At 43.4% G+C, this 20,812-nt stretch overlaps 1 protein-coding gene across 2 annotated transcripts in view; it reads right to left on the bottom strand.

The window, feature by feature from the left end:
• etnk2 (ethanolamine kinase 2) overlaps positions 1-19,708 on the bottom strand; it is a 26,156-nt gene extending 6,448 nt beyond the window's left edge. The window contains exons 1-8 of one of the 2 annotated variants that reach the window (XM_046029454.1): positions 19,311-19,708; positions 12,307-12,444; positions 12,087-12,208; positions 11,230-11,370; positions 6,203-6,345; positions 5,579-5,662; positions 5,333-5,493; positions 5,167-5,240 (exon numbers count right to left, since the gene is read on the bottom strand). In XM_046029454.1, coding sequence (XP_045885410.1) covers positions 5,167-5,240; positions 5,333-5,493; positions 5,579-5,662; positions 6,203-6,345; positions 11,230-11,370; positions 12,087-12,208; positions 12,307-12,444; positions 19,311-19,457 — 1,010 coding nt within the window. In that variant the 5' untranslated portion in view covers positions 19,458-19,708. The remainder of the gene's footprint in view (positions 1-5,166; positions 5,241-5,332; positions 5,494-5,578; positions 5,663-6,202; positions 6,346-11,229; positions 11,371-12,086; positions 12,209-12,306; positions 12,445-19,310) is intronic. The other variant, XM_046029455.1, reaches the window with a different exon arrangement.
• Between the last annotated feature and the right edge of the window lie 1,104 nt (positions 19,709-20,812).

Here is a 20,812-nt window from a genome sequence, read left to right as displayed (position 1 = left end):
CATTCATTACACAATATGAATAAGCTATGCAGACAGTTGTAAAGAAAGAACATCTTTTTCTTCTGTTCTCTACTTGTTATAGTTACACAGTATTAGGGGTGTGGGCTGTATTAAAAGTATCCACTGTTCTCCCATGCTCTAACACACAATAACGATGAAATGTGTGCTGTTCTCACATTCTTCCTCTGTATGTACACATAAACAACAAGGCAGGGAAATATAAAAGGAATTTATTTTATTGTTTGGGTACATTATTGTTCAGTGTACATGCTCACATCTGCAACAAACTTTACGTGCTTGATAACTCTCCCACCCCGCAAACATCTACACACCAATACCGATTTATATTCACAGCGGCAAGTGCTATGTAGCTCCACATAGGGGACACAGGAAGTGACATATAGCACCTTCATGCGGCGTCGGAACCGCGTAGGAAATTCACAGCCGCACCGGCAGAGCTCCAGAATGTGCAACTCGGCCGGCTCACACGCGCTACAAGTGCGAGGGCCCGCCCAACGCTGCTTGCAGCTTTAATTATTTTTATTCTTCTGTAAAGAAAACTGACACTGCGGCCTAGACGGTAAGTGCTACAGGCGCAAAACTTATATGGTAGGTCCAGGTCACCGCAGCAACCTCAGGCCGAAAAATTCGCACACTTCTACCTCTAGGGGACGCTATAAGCAAGGTCAACGCGTTTGGGCTTGGAATTCCCACATACAAAGGTGGATATCAAAAACCTCATGTCCACATGTTCAGGGGATTGAGCTGAATTTAGTGGTATAAGCCAAGCCCATTTCTGCCTATAACTTTTTTTTGCAAAATCGCGAAAACTGAAAAACCTATTTTAATTAACTCCTCCAAAGTTGCAAGTCTGATCGACACTAAAGTTGGCACGGACCATCTCTGGACCAAGCTGATAAAGGTTTGTAGAGGAAATTTTGATCCGACAAAAATTTTTTGCAATTATAGGCTAACAAATGTTTGCAAAAAACGCTGAAAACAGGAAGTGATGTCATATCTTAGGTTTGGAATGGCCGATCGACACCAAATTTGGAGCAATGATGCGGGACGCCCCTCTAGGTGGCGCAATTGAGTCCTAAAAAATTGTTCCTCTATAACCACAAGACACATTCACATGAAACTTGAGCCGAATTTTTCAACATGGTCCCCTCACTACAGGCACTAAAGTTGACCCAAATATGCCCACAGGTGGCGCTGTTATTGCAGATTAAAGACGTGAAATAATATAAAATGCATGTAAGTCATACATATCTCCTCGAGGTTTCTGCCTCTTAAAAGGAAGTTTTTCCTTGCCTCTGTCACCTAGTGCTACTCTTGGTGGGAACTGTTGGGCTTCTGTAAATAACATCACAGAGTATGGTAATAAAACAACTGTGTTGTGGCTCCAAGAGGGGCCTCCACTTTTCCCCATTTTAGCCGTTAATTGTATTTCACTATTTAACCAAGAATGATAGAGCTAGAGACTGATGTAATACATTTCTTGAGACCACTGGGTACTAGGATTAGGGTAGTTTAGCTCTATAGTAGTAGTAGTAGTTTTGTTTAGGTAGGTTAAAAATTATACTGTAGATTGCATGTGCTTTATTTAATTGTAGTATTTATTTAGACAATGTGCTAGCTTCAGATAGCATTATTTCTTATGATTGTATTTGTATTTTAATGTTTTGTGAATAAATTTAACTTAACTAAACTAAACTGAAACTAATAAAAACTAAACTAAAATTAAAGCTGCAAGCAACGTTGGGCGGGGCCTCACATGTAGCACGTCGAGATATGTGGCGGGCGCATTTCGGATTCTGGAGCTCTGCCGGTGTGGCTGTGAATTTCCTGTGTCATGTGTAAAATTAGGTGCAGTTGTGAGCATGTAGGACTGAAGAAGAAATAACTTCCTGTTTCATGGCGAATCATCGATTTTTGACAGCATGCCACAGGCCAACCGGTCGACTTGTAATAACCATTTGTATAACTTTTAATCTTCAATGGGTTTAGACTTCACAGCGAAAATTTGAAGTCGATAAGACTAATTCCCTAGGAGGAGTTTGTTAAAATACAAAGAGTGTAAATCGCCAAAAATGACCATTAAATCTGAAATGGCCGACTTCCTGTTAGGTTTAGGCAATGGCTCCAAGAGGCTTTTTTGTGCATCTGGACATGATACACATACCACAGAAATTTTGTACACGTAGGTGAAACTTAGTCCGGGGGCTGCTCTGTAGGGAGTGCTAGCGAGCAATTTTGCCACGCCCATGTGCAAAACCCATAAAATACGAACTTTATGAAAAGTTTGGTGAGTTTGATCAAAATGGATGACTTCCTGTCTGATTTCAGGTATGGCTCCAAGAGGCTTTTTTTGTGTCTTTGGATGATACATGTACCACAAAGGTTTTGTGCATCTTGGTGACTCAGTGCGCAGGGGCTGCATCTTTGAAGGAACATTTTCTAATTCCAGCAGGTGGCGCTATGAGGTTGAGTGAATTTTGACCTATAGCTGTGTTCAGGGCGTGACCCTTATCAAATGTGTAAAATTTTGTGGAGATAGGAGCATGTACAGCGAAGTTACAACAACTTCGGGTGTCATGGCGAAGCATCAAAATTTGACGCCACGCCAAGGACACGCAGTTATCCGAAAACTCACAAGATTCACAACATGGCATCATCAATGTCTTAAGGCTCTTCTGAGACTGTTTTGAAGCAGGTGAGGCAAATATGTTGGCAGTAGTACATTACAGCGTAAAACTTGACACTTCCTGTTGCCAGCAGGTGGCGCTATGACATTGTGTGTTTATTGGCATATGCATGTGTTCAGGGTGGGACTCTCATTCTACATGTACAGTTTGGTGCAGATCTGAGCATGCATGTTTCAAGGCGAATCATCGATTTTGGACACCACGCCATGGACACGCCCATTGACAAAAACTACTTACGTACTTGTAGGTGAAACTTTACCGAGGGGCTGCTCTGTAGGGGGCACTAGCGAGCCATTTTTCATCGAAACCCATAAAACACGAAAATTTTCGCCGCATCTGAATTTTGTGAAAAGTTTGGTGAGTTTTCAAGTATGTTTAGGCCCCCAAAATTAAGGTTACTTTGCAGAAAAAAGAAAGAAAAATAATCCCTTCAGTTTCAATAGTGACCACGCACGGTTCGTGCTCGGGCCCTAAAAATAATCCCTTCAGTTTCAATAGGGACCTCACACGTTACGTGCTCAGGCCCTAAAAAAAAAAAAAAAAAAATCCCTTAAGTTTCAATAGGGACCTCGCACAGTTTGTGCTCGGGCCATAAAAATCCCTTCAGTTTCAATAGGGTCCTCACACATTTCGTGCTCAGGCCCTAATAATCTCTTCTGCTTTAAGTTAACACTGCACATATCACACAGGTGATGTGTGGAAAATATCTGAAAATGTGTTGATGATATGTCAGTTACTACTTTAATTCAACGTGGCTGACTTCCTGTAGGTTTAAAAGGTACAACTCTTAAAAAACAGCTTCCTGTTTCATGGCGAGTAATTACTCGCCAGGGTGACAGCGTTTGATAAGAACTCAGAAGTTTCACAATGTAAAATCCTTAAAGTATTATGGCTTTCCTGCAAAACTTTGAGATGGATGTGGTCAACCTGCTATGCTATTCCTCACTGTGGACATTTTTTTTTTTTAGGAGGAGTACCGCAACAAATAAAACATGTCACTTCCTGTTGCCACTAGGTGGTGCTATCTCTACGAGTGGATACTGGCATGTAGATGTCTTCAGGGCAGGAGTCTTATCCATCACATGAAGTTTGGGGCAGATCTGACCATGTTCAGCCGATTTACACACTATTTCCTTTTTCATGGCGAATCATCAAAATTGAACGCCACGCCACAGCATTGACACGCCGTTTGATCAATCAAAAAAAGCTTTGCAATTTAACATCACAAGGGTGTTGGGATGGCACAGCCCACTTTTGAAGTCGATCTGATCATATCTCTGGGAGGAGTTTGTTAAAATATGGAGGGTGTAAATGTAAAATTCTCGCATATTCAATCCAATATGGCCGACTTCCTGTTGGTTTTAGGGCATCGCTCCAAGAGGCTTTTTTGTGCGTCTGGACAAGATACACGTACCACAGAAAATTTGTGCACGTAGGTGAAACGTGCGGCGGGGGCTGCTTCGTTAAAAGTCACCTCCTGTTGCCAGCAGGTGGCGCTATGACTGTGGGTGAATGTCAGCATGTACATGTGTTCAGGGCGGGGACTCTCATCCTACATGTACAGTTTGGTGCAGATGTGAGCATGTACACTGAAGTTACAACAACTTCCTGTTTCATGGCGAATCATCGACGCCACAGACACGCCCATTGACGAAAACTCGCAAATAGCACAACTTTTCATCGTCAATGCCTTCAGAAGGCACAGCAGAAATTTGACATCGATCCGACAAATCCCTAGGAGGAGTTCGTTAAAGTACGGAGTGTGTAAATCATCCAAAAATGGCCGTAAAATTCAAAATGGCGCTAGCGAGTCATTTTGCCACGCCCATGCGCGAAACCCATAAAATACAAAATTTTTCACCAGTTCTGACATGTTTGCAAATTTTGGTGAGTTTTCAAGTATGTTTAGGCCCCGTCAATGGAACCTACTTTGCAGAAAAAAAATAAAAATAAGAAAAATAAAACACACACACACACACACACACATATATATATATATATAATCTTAGCAAATTCAACAGGGACCTCACACGGTCGTGCTCGGGACCTAATAACCTTGCTCACAGGTTGAGCTAACAACGTGGCCCCCAGGTGGTTAACTACCTGTGTAGCTGTTGAATTTAAAGTTATATTATATTACAAACTATTTATATTGCCCGCCGACAGCACCGACATAGTCAGAACTAAAAATTCTAACTATTTTGTGAATACTCTGTATGCCATCAGTCTATGCCAAGGCTGGGGAGCAGAGCACCAAACTCCAGTCGACCGACACACACTGCAGCACATTGGGACAGACATAGGGCTCTGAAACCGAGGTTCTCTGCTGTAGCAGCAGTGAGGATGGTGGTAAAAGCTCAGCGAAGCATTCCTTTCCTTCAAACATTTAACCAGTGATGTTCATTTCATTATTCTTATACATCTCTAAATCTTTTCACACACTCGCACAGATACTTACCCGAGAAAGTCAAAGTCGATGGAGGAGTATTTGGCCTGGATGAGCGCCCAGAAGCCCCAGAAGAAGTGAGAAGCCTTGAGAGATGGAGAGATGAAGTAACATGAGACGCTGTGGGTGTGTGTCAGAGATGCAGTGTGTGTGTTTTCACCAACATGTTCCTCCTCACCAGAGCAAACTTGTTGACCTGTACGTAGAGGGTCTCCAGCTCTCGCGGGCTGACCTCCTCTGTTTTCTTGGTGAAGAGTTTGTATGCCTGCAGGTACACTTGGAGCCAGTCCATCTGCATCTCCCGGCTGGGGTACAGCCCATAGTCCAGCTCGGCCATCCCTGATCACACACAACTGTACAATAAGCTAAACTGTATGGATATAACATAAGGCTAGCGTCCAAATCACACTGTGCTTCACCAAACCTGCAAATTCATTGAAGTGGTTGCCAATGTCAAAGGCCTGGTAGTTGTAGCTGGAGTATTCATAATCTATGAAGCGAACGTGACCTGAGAGACAACAAGACCACACATAAAATGTAAAGTGTATAATGGTGCTCAAATACAGGTGTTCTATCTCCTTCAGCAATAGAAGACAACTTTGGACTCTTAGGTGTTAGCAGAGCACTTTTTTTTTTCCCCTGCCAGAAGTTTGACAAGCCCTGCCTACTGTGCTGTTGGCTGGCTAGTTGCACACGTCTTTTTGATTAGCTGCTAGCAGTTAGGGTGATAACCGTGCTGGGCCAATCATAGCCGCACAGCAAATGTAAACCTCTGTTGTCCACTGAAAGGTGAAGCTTGGGGGTGGATGTCGACTCACTGCAGGGAGGACAAAAACAAAAATGCAGCAACTGTGGACCATCGCTACCCAAAAGAAGTCTGGGACTGACAGCGTGTCTCAGGCTGTAGTTGTCTTACAGCAACCCAAAATAATGGAAAAAATATGGACGAAATATTTTCAACTTCAGAAAGGGGAGCCCCTGCCGGTGGTTCTTTATGAAATGGATAGGCTCAGGACGTGGCAGAGGATGATGGGCAAAAGGTAGCTACCTTCTTTGCTGTTGTGGATGATGTTCTTGCAGAGCAGATCATTGTGGCAGAGCACCACAGGGGAGCCCAGGGTGGAGAGATGCTCCTTCATCCACACCATCTCCTGCTCCAGCACCACCTTGCTGGGAACCTCCTGCTGGATTCTGGACAGGGAGCACAGAGACAGGAAAAAGAGATGAGGAACACACTCCACTTTCTTCTCTTGGACTGCTGCAAGTGCAGTACTGGCCACACGAGCATGGGACACCAGGCCCTTTTCCACCGCTGGTACCAGCTCAACTCGCCTGAACTCGACTCGGCTTTGGCCCGCTCCTCAGAGGTGGATTTAGAGATGAAATACAGCGTTTCCCAGCGGTTGTAGGCTACCTGCCGAAAATTGCATCCACCTCTTTTCTCAGCATAAAAGAGCGTTACCTCCCGTGAGGTGTATGCAATTCACGGCAGGCATGCAGAATTCGGAAACACTGAAATAACATGACAAATTGTAATATATAACACATTCTGTTGCTAGTCCCACTCAGGCGCGCGCAATGATGACGCAGTCAACAGTGACGATTCCCTCCAACCAATCAGTGGTCTGTTTTCACGTCACCTTTTAGTATCGCTTCATCTCGCCTGAAACCTCAACAGAGGAGATACGGGGAAAAAAGTAACAGGTAGCAGGTACAACTTTTCCTCGATGGAAAACCAAAAAAGGCGAGAAGAGTTGAGGCGAGTCGAGCTGGTACCATGTGGTGGGAAAGGGCAAAAGGGAAAGAAATAGCTAAATTAGGTGGTACTGGTAAAACTAACAGCGTTTCCTTGTTCTGGGATCATCCCATAGAGGGAACATGTGAAGTGAAACAACATGCACAGAGCGCACACGGCTCCTGGGAGCACAGTTACAGATCAGGGCTCAACGTTAAACTTTTTTGCAACTGGCCGCATCAGGCCAGTGGGTTTGAAACTTACTGGCCGAAGACAATTTTTACTGGCCCTCCTTCCAAAAGTTATTTATCAGTGTTACAACAAAACCAAAGACTTATAAGTTATGTTATTCTGTTAACATGTTTAATTAGTTATTAAATACATCCTGGATAAAAAAAATAAAAAAAAACCAAACTAAAATGTAATAACAGTTCAAATTATAAAAAATAAAAAGGTTAACAAAACATTTACTTTTAAAACAAAACATACTAACAGACTCAAACATGACGTGCTCTCTCTCCTGTTGACAGCCATTTAATGAAAAAAAATGTACACAGAGCAGCGGATACAAGTTGCCATGGTAGCGACCTGTCAATCACAAGGTAGTCCCGCCCAAAAGCATATAGTGCATTATTGTCTATTTCCCCCTAAGAAGGACTATAATTTACTAAATGAACATCATGCTGTGTTGAAGAAGACTTGAAACTAGCAACTGAGACCATAAACCCATTTAAAAGTGTTTACTGAGGTAATAAAACATTTTGCCATTATTTCTAATGGAACCGGACTTCTTTTTGGAGCCAGCGGACTCGCCCCCTGCTGGCCGTCAGAGAGATCTGCATGGTTTCACTTTCAGACCCAGAGGTTGCCGCTTGATCGAGATTAGAGAAATAACGTGACGTAACTACAACTCTGGATTGGATAACGATGCGTGCCAAGAGCTGCAAAGCAACTGCAGGATGTTGAGTTTCTGATTTAGTTTTTTAAATACTAATGTTTTCACACTGGCCCGATGGGGCCAGTGAGTTGCTAGTTCAACTGTCCCTTTCCATGTCTGTGCACAGGCCTACTGAACACCTCAAGACGCACGCTGACCACTTTAGATCATCGGAATGTGTCAGTCTGAAAGTGGTATTATTGACTTGTAGAGAAAGGGTTAAGTAGCTGAGTTAGTGTCTCAGCCAACCAGACTTGTGAGCAGAGACCCCTGTGCTAACTGTAATAACTGTAATGGGCTTATGGGGCTTAATCCCCCTCCTCCGCCGCAGCCTGAGTCTCTGCCTGCCAGAGACATCACACTGCTAGCCTATGGAAGGTGACCAGTATGTTTTGTCATCTCCACTGAAATCACATCTCTGCCAAGACTTCTTTACAGTCTGCTTCCAACCACAGAGCAACAAGTTTCTGCTGTCCAGGACCAGGACACTCTAGCTGTGTAACCAAGGAAGACGTAAAGTGACCTGATCCACCAAGCTAAGCAAACATCTGCTGTCCCACTGCATGCCTCAGAGTCCCTAATCCAGTTGGCTATTATTGTTACAGTTACATAAGCCACATGCTAGACCTAATCTAATAGTAGGGCTAATAGTTGAAGATTCGATGCTTCGATGGGCTGAGCCTGATTCGACTGTCAATCTCACAGTCGAAGCTTCGCAGCAAAACAAGGATCACACCATTTTGCCGAATTTGGGGCTCAACGTCTGATTTTACATAGAACTACCAGTTTTCTCCCAATAAGTTAATATACTGCCTATTACAATATACATTTCAATGTTTAATGCTGTAAATAAACATCTAAAAAGAATATAACTTTCAATAAATATTTTTAAAGTGTGGGAATAAATCCAAAATTGTAACCCTAACCCTGGGTGTCAGTGCGCATGTGTAGACGTAGCGTGTATGTGTGTAGTGGCAGAAGAGGAACACTTGCTGAAGAGACGGACTTGACTGGTGTTGTGCCGAGTTGTCCACATTGCGGGGGACTTTTGGATAATTTATCACCGTTGATGAACCACACAAAGAATATTTTATCGGTTTAAAATAGCCGGCTACTTGAAATAGACCCACGAGGAACCGCGACGTGCATGCAGTTGTCGGCAGCAGTAATGCACGTAAAACTCAGCACAAGACCGGTGAATGACAGGCGAGAGAGAAAGAGAACGCCTCAGTTTAGCTGGAAATTTATGATGTAAGTTGAATCAAAAGAGACTGCAGCTCTGCAGCTTCTCAAGATTAAAGCGGAGCTACTGTGTGTAACCCCCCCCCCGCTCGCAATCGCCATGCACAAAAAAAACACACATGATTCAAGTCGACTATAGGCCGGACTTGACTATTCTGATTTGACTATGTAAATCCTTAGTCGGGAACAGCCTTATCTAATAGCCATCTGAACCAAGACATCAGCAGTAACTGGGTAGCCAGCCTGTTATGAAACAGTCCGCTCTTGTTGGCTCCACAGGTCCAATGCCAAGAAGCAGACCGAACAATCTTCACCCTGAACTCTGGGACATGGTGGTTCCTTCCTCGTTCTCAGAGATCAAAATGCACTTCAGCACCAAATCCACCAGCCGAATGTGTGCCAGTTATCTGGATACTCTTAAGAATATTTCTTAGGTGTCTTAATTGATTAACAGGGAAAGGTAAGACAGGTCTGGCTTAGAGTAATTTAACTGATCCCGTAAGTGTTTTGTCATAATTTATTAAACTTCTTCACACCTGAACCTGGCTAACAATATTTCTCAACAGATACATTCTAGGAGTTCCAAGTGCTCAGGTTTTACAGTATCTTTGGTCCGAAGGTTCCGAAGAATTGATAAAATTGATTCATAAAATGCTTCGACACAAATTCTTTGCATCGATGCTTCGTTTAATCCATGTAACTATACAGCACAGTGTTTGGCAGGGACATTTATTACTGTCGCACATCGCTGTGAACACGACGTGATAATGATGGAGCTGTTTGCAAAGTGGAGGAAGAGAGAGAAAGCAGCGAGGGACAAAGAAGAAAGTGTCCAAAGTATGGGATTATTTCAAGCTAAAGAAAACAACAACTCTGTAATGTTACCGTCCGTCCACCATAAAACGAAACTTTTGTTGCCTCGCATGACGGTGCCTTATCAGAAAGCAGCCGGTGTTCTGCCAGCGGACCACAGACAAGGTAACAGTAAGAGCAACTTTAGCATTTAGCTGAAATCATGAATGACTGTTGAGTTGAAGGCTAGCCAAAATAAGCTGCACACCTGCGTTTGTTGTTCTCCTTTTTGGGCCGTGAGTTGTAACCTCAGTCAAGAGTTAACTGGGTGTCGGGAGCTGCACCTTTTAACTCCCCTGGAGCTCTCTCTGTAGCTCAGACAATCCCTGCTACCTGCGTGTACTAATCCATCCTTTCAACCATATTCTTTGTCTTTATAATTGCCATATTTATAATAACAAACAACAGCTGTTTCGTATGCAGGATCGCTCATTTCCCGTTTCACATTTCACGTGTGTTTTCTTGATAAAAGTGGTTTGGAAACCAGCGTCGGGTGACATAGATGTTGTCAGCTCCTGTAGTGTGTATGTCCCTGTCACCGATCAGTCAAGTAGTGTGAACGCCACAACGACTTCAAGACTGCTGTCATATTACGTTTTTTTTTATTATGTGGCTCAGGAGGTAGAGCGGGTTGTCCGTTAATCGAAGTGTCCTTGGGCAAGATACTGAACCCCGAATTGCTCCTGGCGGCTGTTCCACCAGTGTATGAATGTGAGTGAATGGTGAAAGCAGATGTAGCGTAAAAGCGATTTGAGTGGTCGAAAAGACTAGAAAGGCGCTATACAAATGCGGAGCATTACGGCAAGTTGTGTGAACTGCACGGCCATCGGCCGATGCTGAAAGTCGTAAAGTCTGCACGAGCCTGTAGTATAACTTGTGTTTGTAAAGCTGTATGACACACTATGAATTTCCGAAAGGACTAATACATATCTATCACCTATAAACACACAGCTGATCCCTTTACCGCCAAGCAAAAGTACTTCTTAAACGACGCATCGATGAATCTTTGAAACCTTTGAATACTAAAATCATCGTTAGCTTCAGCCCTAATACATCAGCTGTTCAACTGCTCTGTTTCAACAAGGTACTAGTTTGCCTGCAAAACCTGAACATCGATAGATAAACTGCCTCTGGTACTTCACTCTGCTCTCAGATGATATTAAGCTCGGCGGAAATTGACTCCGTCCTCATGACAAATGTTGGAGGCAAATCAGGCAGCGCTTGGTGAGCTATTTGCATCATTATCACTGTGTGCATGCTGAGCACCAACCTTGAACAACTGAGAAGCAGATGAGAAGCCAGATCTCACCTGATGTTGGACGCTTGGTCGGTGAACTCTGTGGCCACGAGGGAGAAGTACTTCCGCATCTTGATCCAGAGGTTGGGTTTGGGGATGCAGCCGTTGTGTGCATGGATGGCATGGATACGAGCCATCTCCCTGGCTATCAGTCTGAGAAGAGAAATAAAGTCATCACCGTGACCACGTTTCAACATGAAATTACTACATCATTGGCTCCAGCTATAAAGAAAGCCAACAGGCCAGTAACAGACAAGCCTGCTGCAGGGTTAACATCATTTTATTTACTTTATAAGGATAGATAACGATAGGTATCTCTTGCAGAGTTTTTGTAAAAGTGCAGTAAAAAACAACTGAATGCATTATGTTACACACACAGAGATGGCGTAGACCACAGTGTGTATTTTTATACCTGGGACCTGTTAACACATGTTGGTGTGAAAATCACTAGTAGGTACAAGACGTTTTGAATAATTGTAGTAGGACGCTTCAGACAGGAGCTGAACTGGCTGCAGCAGCAGGTAAAGTATAGTTATGGACTGCTTTGGGCACATTACAATAATCGCTCGGGTAATAACGTGGCATGAACAACTCCTCTGCACAAACCTGACTTTGGAAGTGGCCTTGGTTCATTTGCTTTTGCAGTATGGATCATTTGCCAACTATCATTTGCATGTGACTTACATGTGTTTGCTTCATTTGCCTCTTTCCTGTGTGGCCTCGGGGCATTTTTGCACTGTACAGTAGTTTGTGTCTATAGCAGAAACCTTAGAGGATTCTAAGAACTACCGTCCAGCGTTGCTTGGTATAGTGTTATGATTCTACAACCACGGAGTTAAGTCAGTGTCATGACTGTACCATGTCCCGACCTGAGTAAGGAAGGATCCCTGACATCCTGCGTCCCAAGAGCGTCCCCCTGCATGAACTCATAGCAGATGCCGTTCTGAAAAGTACAGTAGAGGCGAGGAGCACAACCGTTAGCATGTAGAACCTAGAGGTGAGACACAAAAATACACATATAAGAAACACTTCTGAAGCACTTACTGATTCAAATTCACTGGACCATGGGACTCATTTGTTTGACTCTACCTGAAAGCTTTTGAGCTCATTGTCTCTGTCCACAATCAGCTCTGTTTTGTTCCCATATACTCGGACCAGAACCACGTCCTCTGGACTGTCTTCCACGTAGCAGCCCACTAGCTTGTTGGTGGTTCCATCAGTGAAGAGCTGAAGAGCAAGAAAGGAAATCACCCTGATCACTGATTCTACTTTGACTGTGTTTTAATCTTTCTTTTACTCTTTGCACTACATTCACCTGTGCTGCTGTGTCTTGAATATGGGTGTTCTCTGGTCATGTTACAAAGCTACCAGCTGTCATAAGATCAAGATCAACAGTGCAGACTTTGGTTGATATCTTATTTGACTTTTCAGTCATTTTTAATGTCACTATATTGGAATGATGTTGGCGTTAGATTAACAGAAAATAGATTCTTCCGTGAGGTTTGCATGTACGAGTGTAAAGATTCTGTCAGATTGACTAAGCTCTCTAAACTGAGCAGCACTGTGGTGTGACAGCATAAGAGTAACGCTTTGACATGAAGTTAGAAATGTCTTGCTAAAGGTGAAGCAATCCGTGACTCGATGGGAGGTGGTCAAAGTGAGGTGACAGGGAAACGGACAGGGGAAACACTGTCAGGTGCAGCAGAGATGTTCCCCTGATTTTCCTGCTAACCACTGAACTGTAGAAATTGCAGTGTTGTAAGTGCAGTAAATTCGCAAGCCATAATATTTATGAAAACTAATTTGCATTAAGTTAACTTCATTCAGATGAAAGCGTTACAAATTGTACAACTGTTTCCTCCTACAGCGATAGGCAGACTATCGACATGACTCGTACAGCACAAAAAAAAACGATGAGGTGTTGGTGAAGCATCATTGTCAACAAGTTAAGTCAAAAGCCTGTACTAAAATGAAGACAAAGCAAAAAGTCTTTTGTGCCTGAAGCTGGGCCTTAAATATCTGAGTGACAACAAAACTCTGGTGGAATCCACTGCAGCAACACAACAACAATATACAGAGTGGCTGCATCTCCGCCGCCCAGACGCTCACTCACACATATCTGGCATTCCACACGTGGCTGACCACAAAGATGGGTGCGCAGGCATCCGTGTTATGGCCGCACATACACAGGCATACAAGCCTAAGCTACCACATGACTGATCCCTTCTACCCGCCACACAATACACCTCTAAGGCCGTCCGTCATTACATCCACAGACAGTGATAAGCTTGGACCCAGACAGAGGTAAACATTCAGCCATATGCTGCCTGATCTTTTCCCCGTGAACGGGTCTACGTTCTGCGGCCTAACAGTCGGCCAAGTGAGACAGATCACTCTGTCTTTACTATGAGAACACTAACATGAGACTGTGTTGCTTTTGGAACACTGCTGTTTTCAGGAACTCTGTGTGTGGGATGTTTGGAAATGGACAGTGTTCCTGACCAGCTGGCGGGGCTAATCAGGTGTTTATGTCAATAGTGCTGCCCTGCTGCTCTTTACCACATTTAGTGCTTCTCGCTGCTGGTGAACATCCTCCCCAACTCAACCAATGAAACGATTACCAGTTTAACGATAAACCATGGTAAAATTGCACAGTTCACAAGTAATGATTTTAACTCGCACACTGTGCAAGCATGGTGATACTTAACACGTGGCCAGTTCTCGGTGTGTGACTGTGTGGGGCTGAGCGAATGAGAGAGAGAGAACAGCAGAACATGACGGTGAAAGTTAACGGAGAAAAATATTAGCAGTAAGTTTCAGCCTGGCAGTAAACGTGCAGTGTAGGTCACCGTTAATAAAAGTCTGTAGTTTCCCCAACTGCTGGAAAAGTGAAGGCTGTTAGCGTGAGCTAACATCTCCCCTGTACAGCACGTTTTTGACTGTTTATAACGTTATTTAAATTAGTAACTAAGTATTACTAATTAGTTCAGCTGTACGTCATTACTAACTTACCTACTTGTTAAGGGTTGAAAACATCAGGTACAAGCTTAGACTACACTTGTGTACAGCTCTGTCCTGTACACATCCTGACAGTTTTCAGAGGAGACTGGCAACTGGTTTTTAAATGAAGGATTATTCTCAGTGTTAGCTGCTCTTGTAAAAACAATACATGTGTTCTGCTGCTCTGTGCCTTGTGTGTCTGCAGACTATTCGTCTATGATAGACCATACGTCCAACCAGCATATCTTGTTCATTTTAAGTCCAGCAGCTATCAAATTAGTTGTAAAAGTGTCAGAACAGCAGAAACGCTGCGGACTTCTCTGTATTTATATCAGATGTTGAGCTCATTGCAGTTACTATCACTGTCTTCAAAGACTGCATGAGGTCACTGCATGCACACTTAGATGCTTTTCAAATGTTTACAAAAAGTATTGGCTGTTATTTTAATGTTTATGCAAACAAAATGGCAATTTTATTTGTAATTTTCAATATAAAACTTGTTGAAATGGTTTCAGTGTGTGTATCAGAACATTTTTACAACACCATGATAATACTGATAACCATGATAATTTTGGTCACTATGAACGTAATATGAAATTTTCATACTGTTTCATCCCTAATACAAGGTCAGTGTTTAATTATGGAAATAATTAGTAGTTACTAGTGCTGGCCCAATGTATGTAATGTAACACCGACTTATCAAAGCTTGAACGACGTGGGCTCAATGGTCACGTTACGCAGATTGTTTAGATGTCTGTTGATAAGCAGGCTGTCATTTCATGAGCTAGATACGGCTATGCATTTCATAGATAGAAGCAGAACAGCAGAAGGATGAATGCCCGAGAAGTTCTGGAAATGACATGAGTGAAGGACAATCTGATGACAGAGAGATAACGGTGAGAGAGCGTAAGCTCACTAAAACAGCAAGTTATTATCACCAAAACTTTGTTTTTAATTTTGTTCTGGATAGGCTAGTAGACTCAGGTGCAGATCTAACAGAGGAGACTGGAGTTAGATAGAAGAGGAATAATTATCACACGGTTGTTGCTATTTTCATTCTGCGTCGCTCTTCACCTGCTCAATATCCAATCCTTTTAACCTGCAATAAATATTCCTCTTTTATCCAACTCCTCCCTTTCTTAGTCCTGCACATGGGTCTGCTAGCCTTGTTAGCCTGGCTGTGAGAATAAATAAACGGAGCGTCTCTCTCGCTCACGCTCACACAGATAGACTCCGCCGTTACCTCTCCCCTATCCGATCCTCCCTCACTTCTTGGGCATTTATCCTTATTCTGCTGTTCTTTTCTACCGCTGAGCGCCGCCACGGGGGTTGGGGGAAGTGAAGCTTTGATTATTCGCTCTTAATTACTATCGAAGCGTCGAAGCTCAAAAAATGACATTCGGGTTAGCCCTAGTTTATACACACCACCTGACAGAATATTTTTAAATTTCATCCTGACTTGTTCCACTGGCTGCAGCTGAACACAATAGCATCACATCCATAGGTCCATCTTTATGATTGAATTATCCTAATTGTTTAGAAATACAAAAAAATACCGAGCCAGAGCAGCGGGGTAATAACTCTGACAATTTCGGAGAATAAAGTGGTAAATTTTCAAGGAAAAACAACTGAGTCAAAGATTTACGAAAAAAAAAATCCAAATCCCTCTGTCCTTCTGAACAGGCCCACTCCAAAGCACTGTCTCTGAAGTTCCCATGCATATGATCATATGGTGATAGTAGGCAAAAAATCACGAGTATTTCCTTGTTGCTAAATCCGATTGTTTAGTATAATTCGATTTTCCCCTGGAGCGGTGTCTGTGGTGCGATGCAGCCTTGCAAAGTGAATTCATGTGATCCCTCAACAAAAAATTTAGGACATAATGTCAGAGTATATTCAAGGTTATTTACTTGTACAGCTAACTCCATCTTATTCACCGTCCTCGTAGTTTAACACCAATGGAGGCAGTCATAGTTTGTCCACTTGGACAAACCCAGTTCAATCTGAGCAGGTTAAACTCCCTTGGTAGTTCAGGTATCTGGCACAGATCAGTGTATCCGTTACCTGACCTGTATGTTTGTTTCTATTGTTTCCATGTACTTTATACACGTCGATGCCCGCTCTCTACATCCTGCTGTCTTATAAAATGCAGAACTACACTATTCACCACATTTACTCTAGAGACAGTTCGCCCTGCCAACAGTCTCATCAGGGAATTTTTTAAGTCATATTTTTTACATCGGATTAATGTGTCTTTATATAATGTTATTTAGGGCTGCAGCTATCGATTATTTTAGTGATCAAGAATTCTGCTGATTAATCCATCCATTCATTGAGTAAGGGTAGGGTCAGACACGCCCTCAAACCAAGCTAGTCTGAGCGGAGGCCCTTTGGCTCGACTCGACTTTGTTTGGGATTCCATTGTAGAAATGTTGTACCTGTACCTGCTTCCAGGTACTTTTTTTCGTATCACCTCACCTCCGTCAAGGTTCCAAGCGAGCTGAGGGATACTAAAATGTAATGACTGCTGATTGGTCAGAGAGAATCGTCACTATTCACTGCATCGTCATTGCATGCGCCAGAGAGAGGGCAGCAACAGAAAGTTTTATATTTTACAGTTTTCGTATGTAATTTCATCACTAAATCAACTTCTGAGAAGTTTTGATGTGAGAAATCAACTGTGTAGATTTTGAGTATTGACAGTTTTACGAGGAGTGATGGCGGAACAAAAATATGCTTGAATATTTTCTCACTTGAGGAGCTCCACAAGTGGCTGCGGGGGAAGCCTGTGCCGACCCGCGGGAGGAGTGTGTGAGGCCGGCCAGCCGCCCGCTCACAGAGCCCTCTGCTCCCGCCGTCCCACAGACCGCTGCAGCAATAACGGCAGATGAAAACACAGCTGGAAGGTTTTCATACTGCTTTCTCTCTGTCTTTACACTCTGAGGAATGTTGAAACGTTTTAACTTAAAAAAAGAGAAAGCTGTGTGGATCGCTGGTGTGTGTGTCGCATTGAACCTTACATCGCGGCAGTTGTGTGTGGCGTCGCTATGACGACAAGCTACATACAATCTCTGGGTACTATCTGCAATGGAAAACGGAGCAGGGCCGAGTAGAGTCGAGTCTATTGATTGCGCTATGGTAGCATTTTTTGGCAGTTGAGTTGAATTGATTGATTTTTGTAGCGGTTTATGGTCAGATGTGGAACAATGATGTTGTGTGGTTGTGGACTTGAGTAACTTATACCATCTGCTAGGTTAAAGGTCACAGTCTGAAGCTTTGATTTGGATCACACTAACTTGTTTCTTACGACCCGCCCATCTCTGCTTCTGATTGGCTAGTAGTCCTTACCTGGGAACTGTGCATGTGCAACTTCCAACAAAGATTTTGTAAAAGGAAGATGCATCACTCTGTAGCTCAAGAGCGGAGTGTACAACACACAGGGTGAAAAGAGGAATTGCAACAATGTGCAGTATGACAAAAATATGGTGTTTTTGAAAATTAAACCATGTAAACCTGTTCTGGTACAACCCCTAAATAAGATTTTGAACCTGAAAATGAGCATAATACCACCTCTTTAAATTACAGACAGTATTATCTGTCTAACTAAATCCATTTATTCCATTTAAGTGCTATAACATTCTGGCATGCAAAAACACCTTTTGCTTTAAAAAAGGTGTATATATTCAGAACTCAAAGTTTCAGCCTCACTACAGCACAGGAATAACTTCACTGTCTTCTTTGAGGCATTTGTAGAGGTGAAGGCTAGTGGACAGGAATTGTGACAATCAGAATAATAAATAACATGAATGAAGCTCAGCTTTCACAAACTGACTGCAGGATTTTATTTCTGTGGTTTAATATCTTGAACAAAACCCAGCTAATGTAGGGACAACATAACTAGCCACCACACTGATTTACACTGTTAACTAGCCATTACATATATCCATAATGAATGTAGCCTACATTCTTTACTAGCCTTCATATAGCTTGTGTGGGGTCCGCTCTGAGGACTGGATGCACAGATGGTACCATTCAGCTTCCTGCTGAGATTCCGAAGGACAGACGTCGTGCTGCCGTGGTGGGCTTAGCTCAGTCTTATAGGAGATGCACTGTACAGAGTTATCCTGGACTCTTTCAGTCTTCTCTCTTATCCTCATCTTTGTAATCAGTGCAGTCAAATCACACCAAAAATATCTGAATGACTCTGATCACACAGCATGAGCGCGTTGTTAATAATCATCCGTGCAAAACAGGTTGTGCTGTATACTACAGCACACTGCCCACTGTTATTTTACACTAATTACACTGTGATTACACAAAGCTTCAATGCAAGGAATTTCAATTTATGATTTTTAGTAATTGAGTTACTCAAGGAATCGTTTCAGCCCTAAAAAGTATTATTTGCATTTTGTTCTAAGGTGTACATAGAAAACTGACTGTGACCTGATCCCCTGTACTTGTCAGTGGCTGTGAATACAGGGCATCACTCTGAGTGTAAAACCGGGAGCAGGCTGTTATCAGTCACCTTAACAACCACCCTCACATCCTCTAAGCCCCAGCTGGGACCGGGTCCCGGCCTCAGTGCTGTAAATGGTCTACATGCTGCATGTTGTGGACACACAAATCTGCCTGGGTGGTGATGGAGCAGTGGATAAGATGTCCCATTGGCGTGAGAGACCCGGGTTCGATTGTCACTTTGACCCATCCACCATTGTGTTCCTGAGCAAGACACTTGCTCAGGAAATGAGCACAGGACACCAATCGTTGCTCCATAAGGGTGCGACCTCTGACATATAACGTTATAGCAATTGGATAAAAGCGTCAGCTAAATGTAGGTAATATAATGGAACCGTAACAGTCGGTCTAACTTAACGTTAACGTTACTTCCCCACCCACAGCCGACTGGCTGGCTCAGAGCTAGCTTAACTAACGTCACCATTGGATTTTGCTAACATGACATACATAAGAGGTCTTGATTCACCAGCTGTGACAGCCTGGCTGGTGTGCCCCGGCCTCCTCCTCGGTGCTAGTGCTGCTGCAACCTTAGCCTAGCCTAGCATCGTCTGTCCCGCTAGCTTAGTGGCTAACGTTACCTTGGTCTTGACACGGCTCGGGTCCCACGCCGGTCTCAGCTCGTTAATAAGCTTCATCGCCCCTTCTGTCACGTCGTGTTCGTCCACGAAAATGGGGACTTTTCTAATAACCGGTGACCCGACGGGCACATGTATCTGCGTCTCCATCCTGCAGGCGTGTATCGGTAATCGTTAATCTCCGTTGTCAGACGTGTGCAGCCCGCAGCCTGCAGTGTCCCCGTTTCACAGGAGCTCACCGTGTGTGTTTGTGACTCAGTTTATCTCGCTGCTGTGGAGCTGAAGCGCTGGGAGGATGCTGCTGGTCGCCGGTGTTCTTGGGAACTGTCAGACAAAGGTACCATTTCCTCCTGCTTGGCTCCGCCCGCCCGGGATCATCCGATTGTACCGCCGGTTGACACGCAGTGTAGACAAACACTCCCACTATTTCCGAGTCTGTCCGAGTTCAACCGAGGAGCAAGAAACGCTGAAAAAACAGAGCCGTGGATTTACGTTTTTGGAAAACAAAGCCTCACCTTATTATTCTAAATCATGCAATGAAGAAGAAGAAATGCATAATAAATCCTGGGACAAAATCTGTCCACAAATACAGTACAGCATGTAGTCTGATGAACAAGACTTGTGTTATAGCTGACTTGGGCAGTGAAATGTTTAATTTTTTTAATTCATGTGGTCATAGTTGTCCACAACTCAAATCAGAATATAAGAAGAAATGTTTTATACCACCTCAAGAAGGCTTCCTATCAGAAAGGTAGGAAGGTATTTCAAATGTACAACTGCAGTACTTAAATCTAAGTAAAGTAATTTCCCTGACATTTTTGTGTTACTTTACTTTTAATAGACGCATGTAACAGGTTTTATACTTCCTGTGAGTATAATCCAATCAATCTTATTTTCATACTGTATATCCGTTGTGTAATTTGATAAATTGTGTTGTATGTCGTGCTCGCATCGCATCTTAGAGAAGACTCTGACTGCAACATGCGTCTTTGTAAATAGAGAAACAGACAGAAATTAAAGCTGCAAGCAGCGTTGGGCGGGCCCTCGCACTTGTAGCGCGTCCGCGTGTGAGCCGGCCGAGTCGCATATTCTGGAGCTCTGCCTTCTAAAGGCATTGACGATGAAAAGTTGTGCTATTTGCGAGTTTTCGTCAATGGGCGTGTCCGTGGCGTCGATGATTCGCAATGAAACAGGAAGTTGTTGTAACTTCAGTGTACATGCTCACATCTGGACCAAACTGTACATGTAGGATGAGAGTCCCGCCCTGAACACATGTACATGCCGACATTCACCCACAGTCATAGCGCCACCTGCTGGCAACAGGAAATGACCTTTAACGAAGCAGCCCCCGCCGCACGTTTCACCTACGTGCACGACTTTTCTGTGGTACGTGTATCTTGTCCAGACGCACAAAAAAGCCTCTTGGAGCCATAGCCTAAAATCAACAGGAAGTCGGCCATTTTGAATTTTACGTCAAATTTTGGATGATTTACACACTTCGTACT

The sequence above is a fragment of the Micropterus dolomieu genome, linkage group LG18 (assembly GCF_021292245.1).
Source record: "Micropterus dolomieu isolate WLL.071019.BEF.003 ecotype Adirondacks linkage group LG18, ASM2129224v1, whole genome shotgun sequence".
Classification (NCBI taxonomy): domain Eukaryota; kingdom Metazoa; phylum Chordata; class Actinopteri; order Centrarchiformes; family Centrarchidae; genus Micropterus; species Micropterus dolomieu.
Note: the sequence above shows the minus strand (reverse complement) of the source record. Positions and strands in the feature narration are given on the sequence as shown.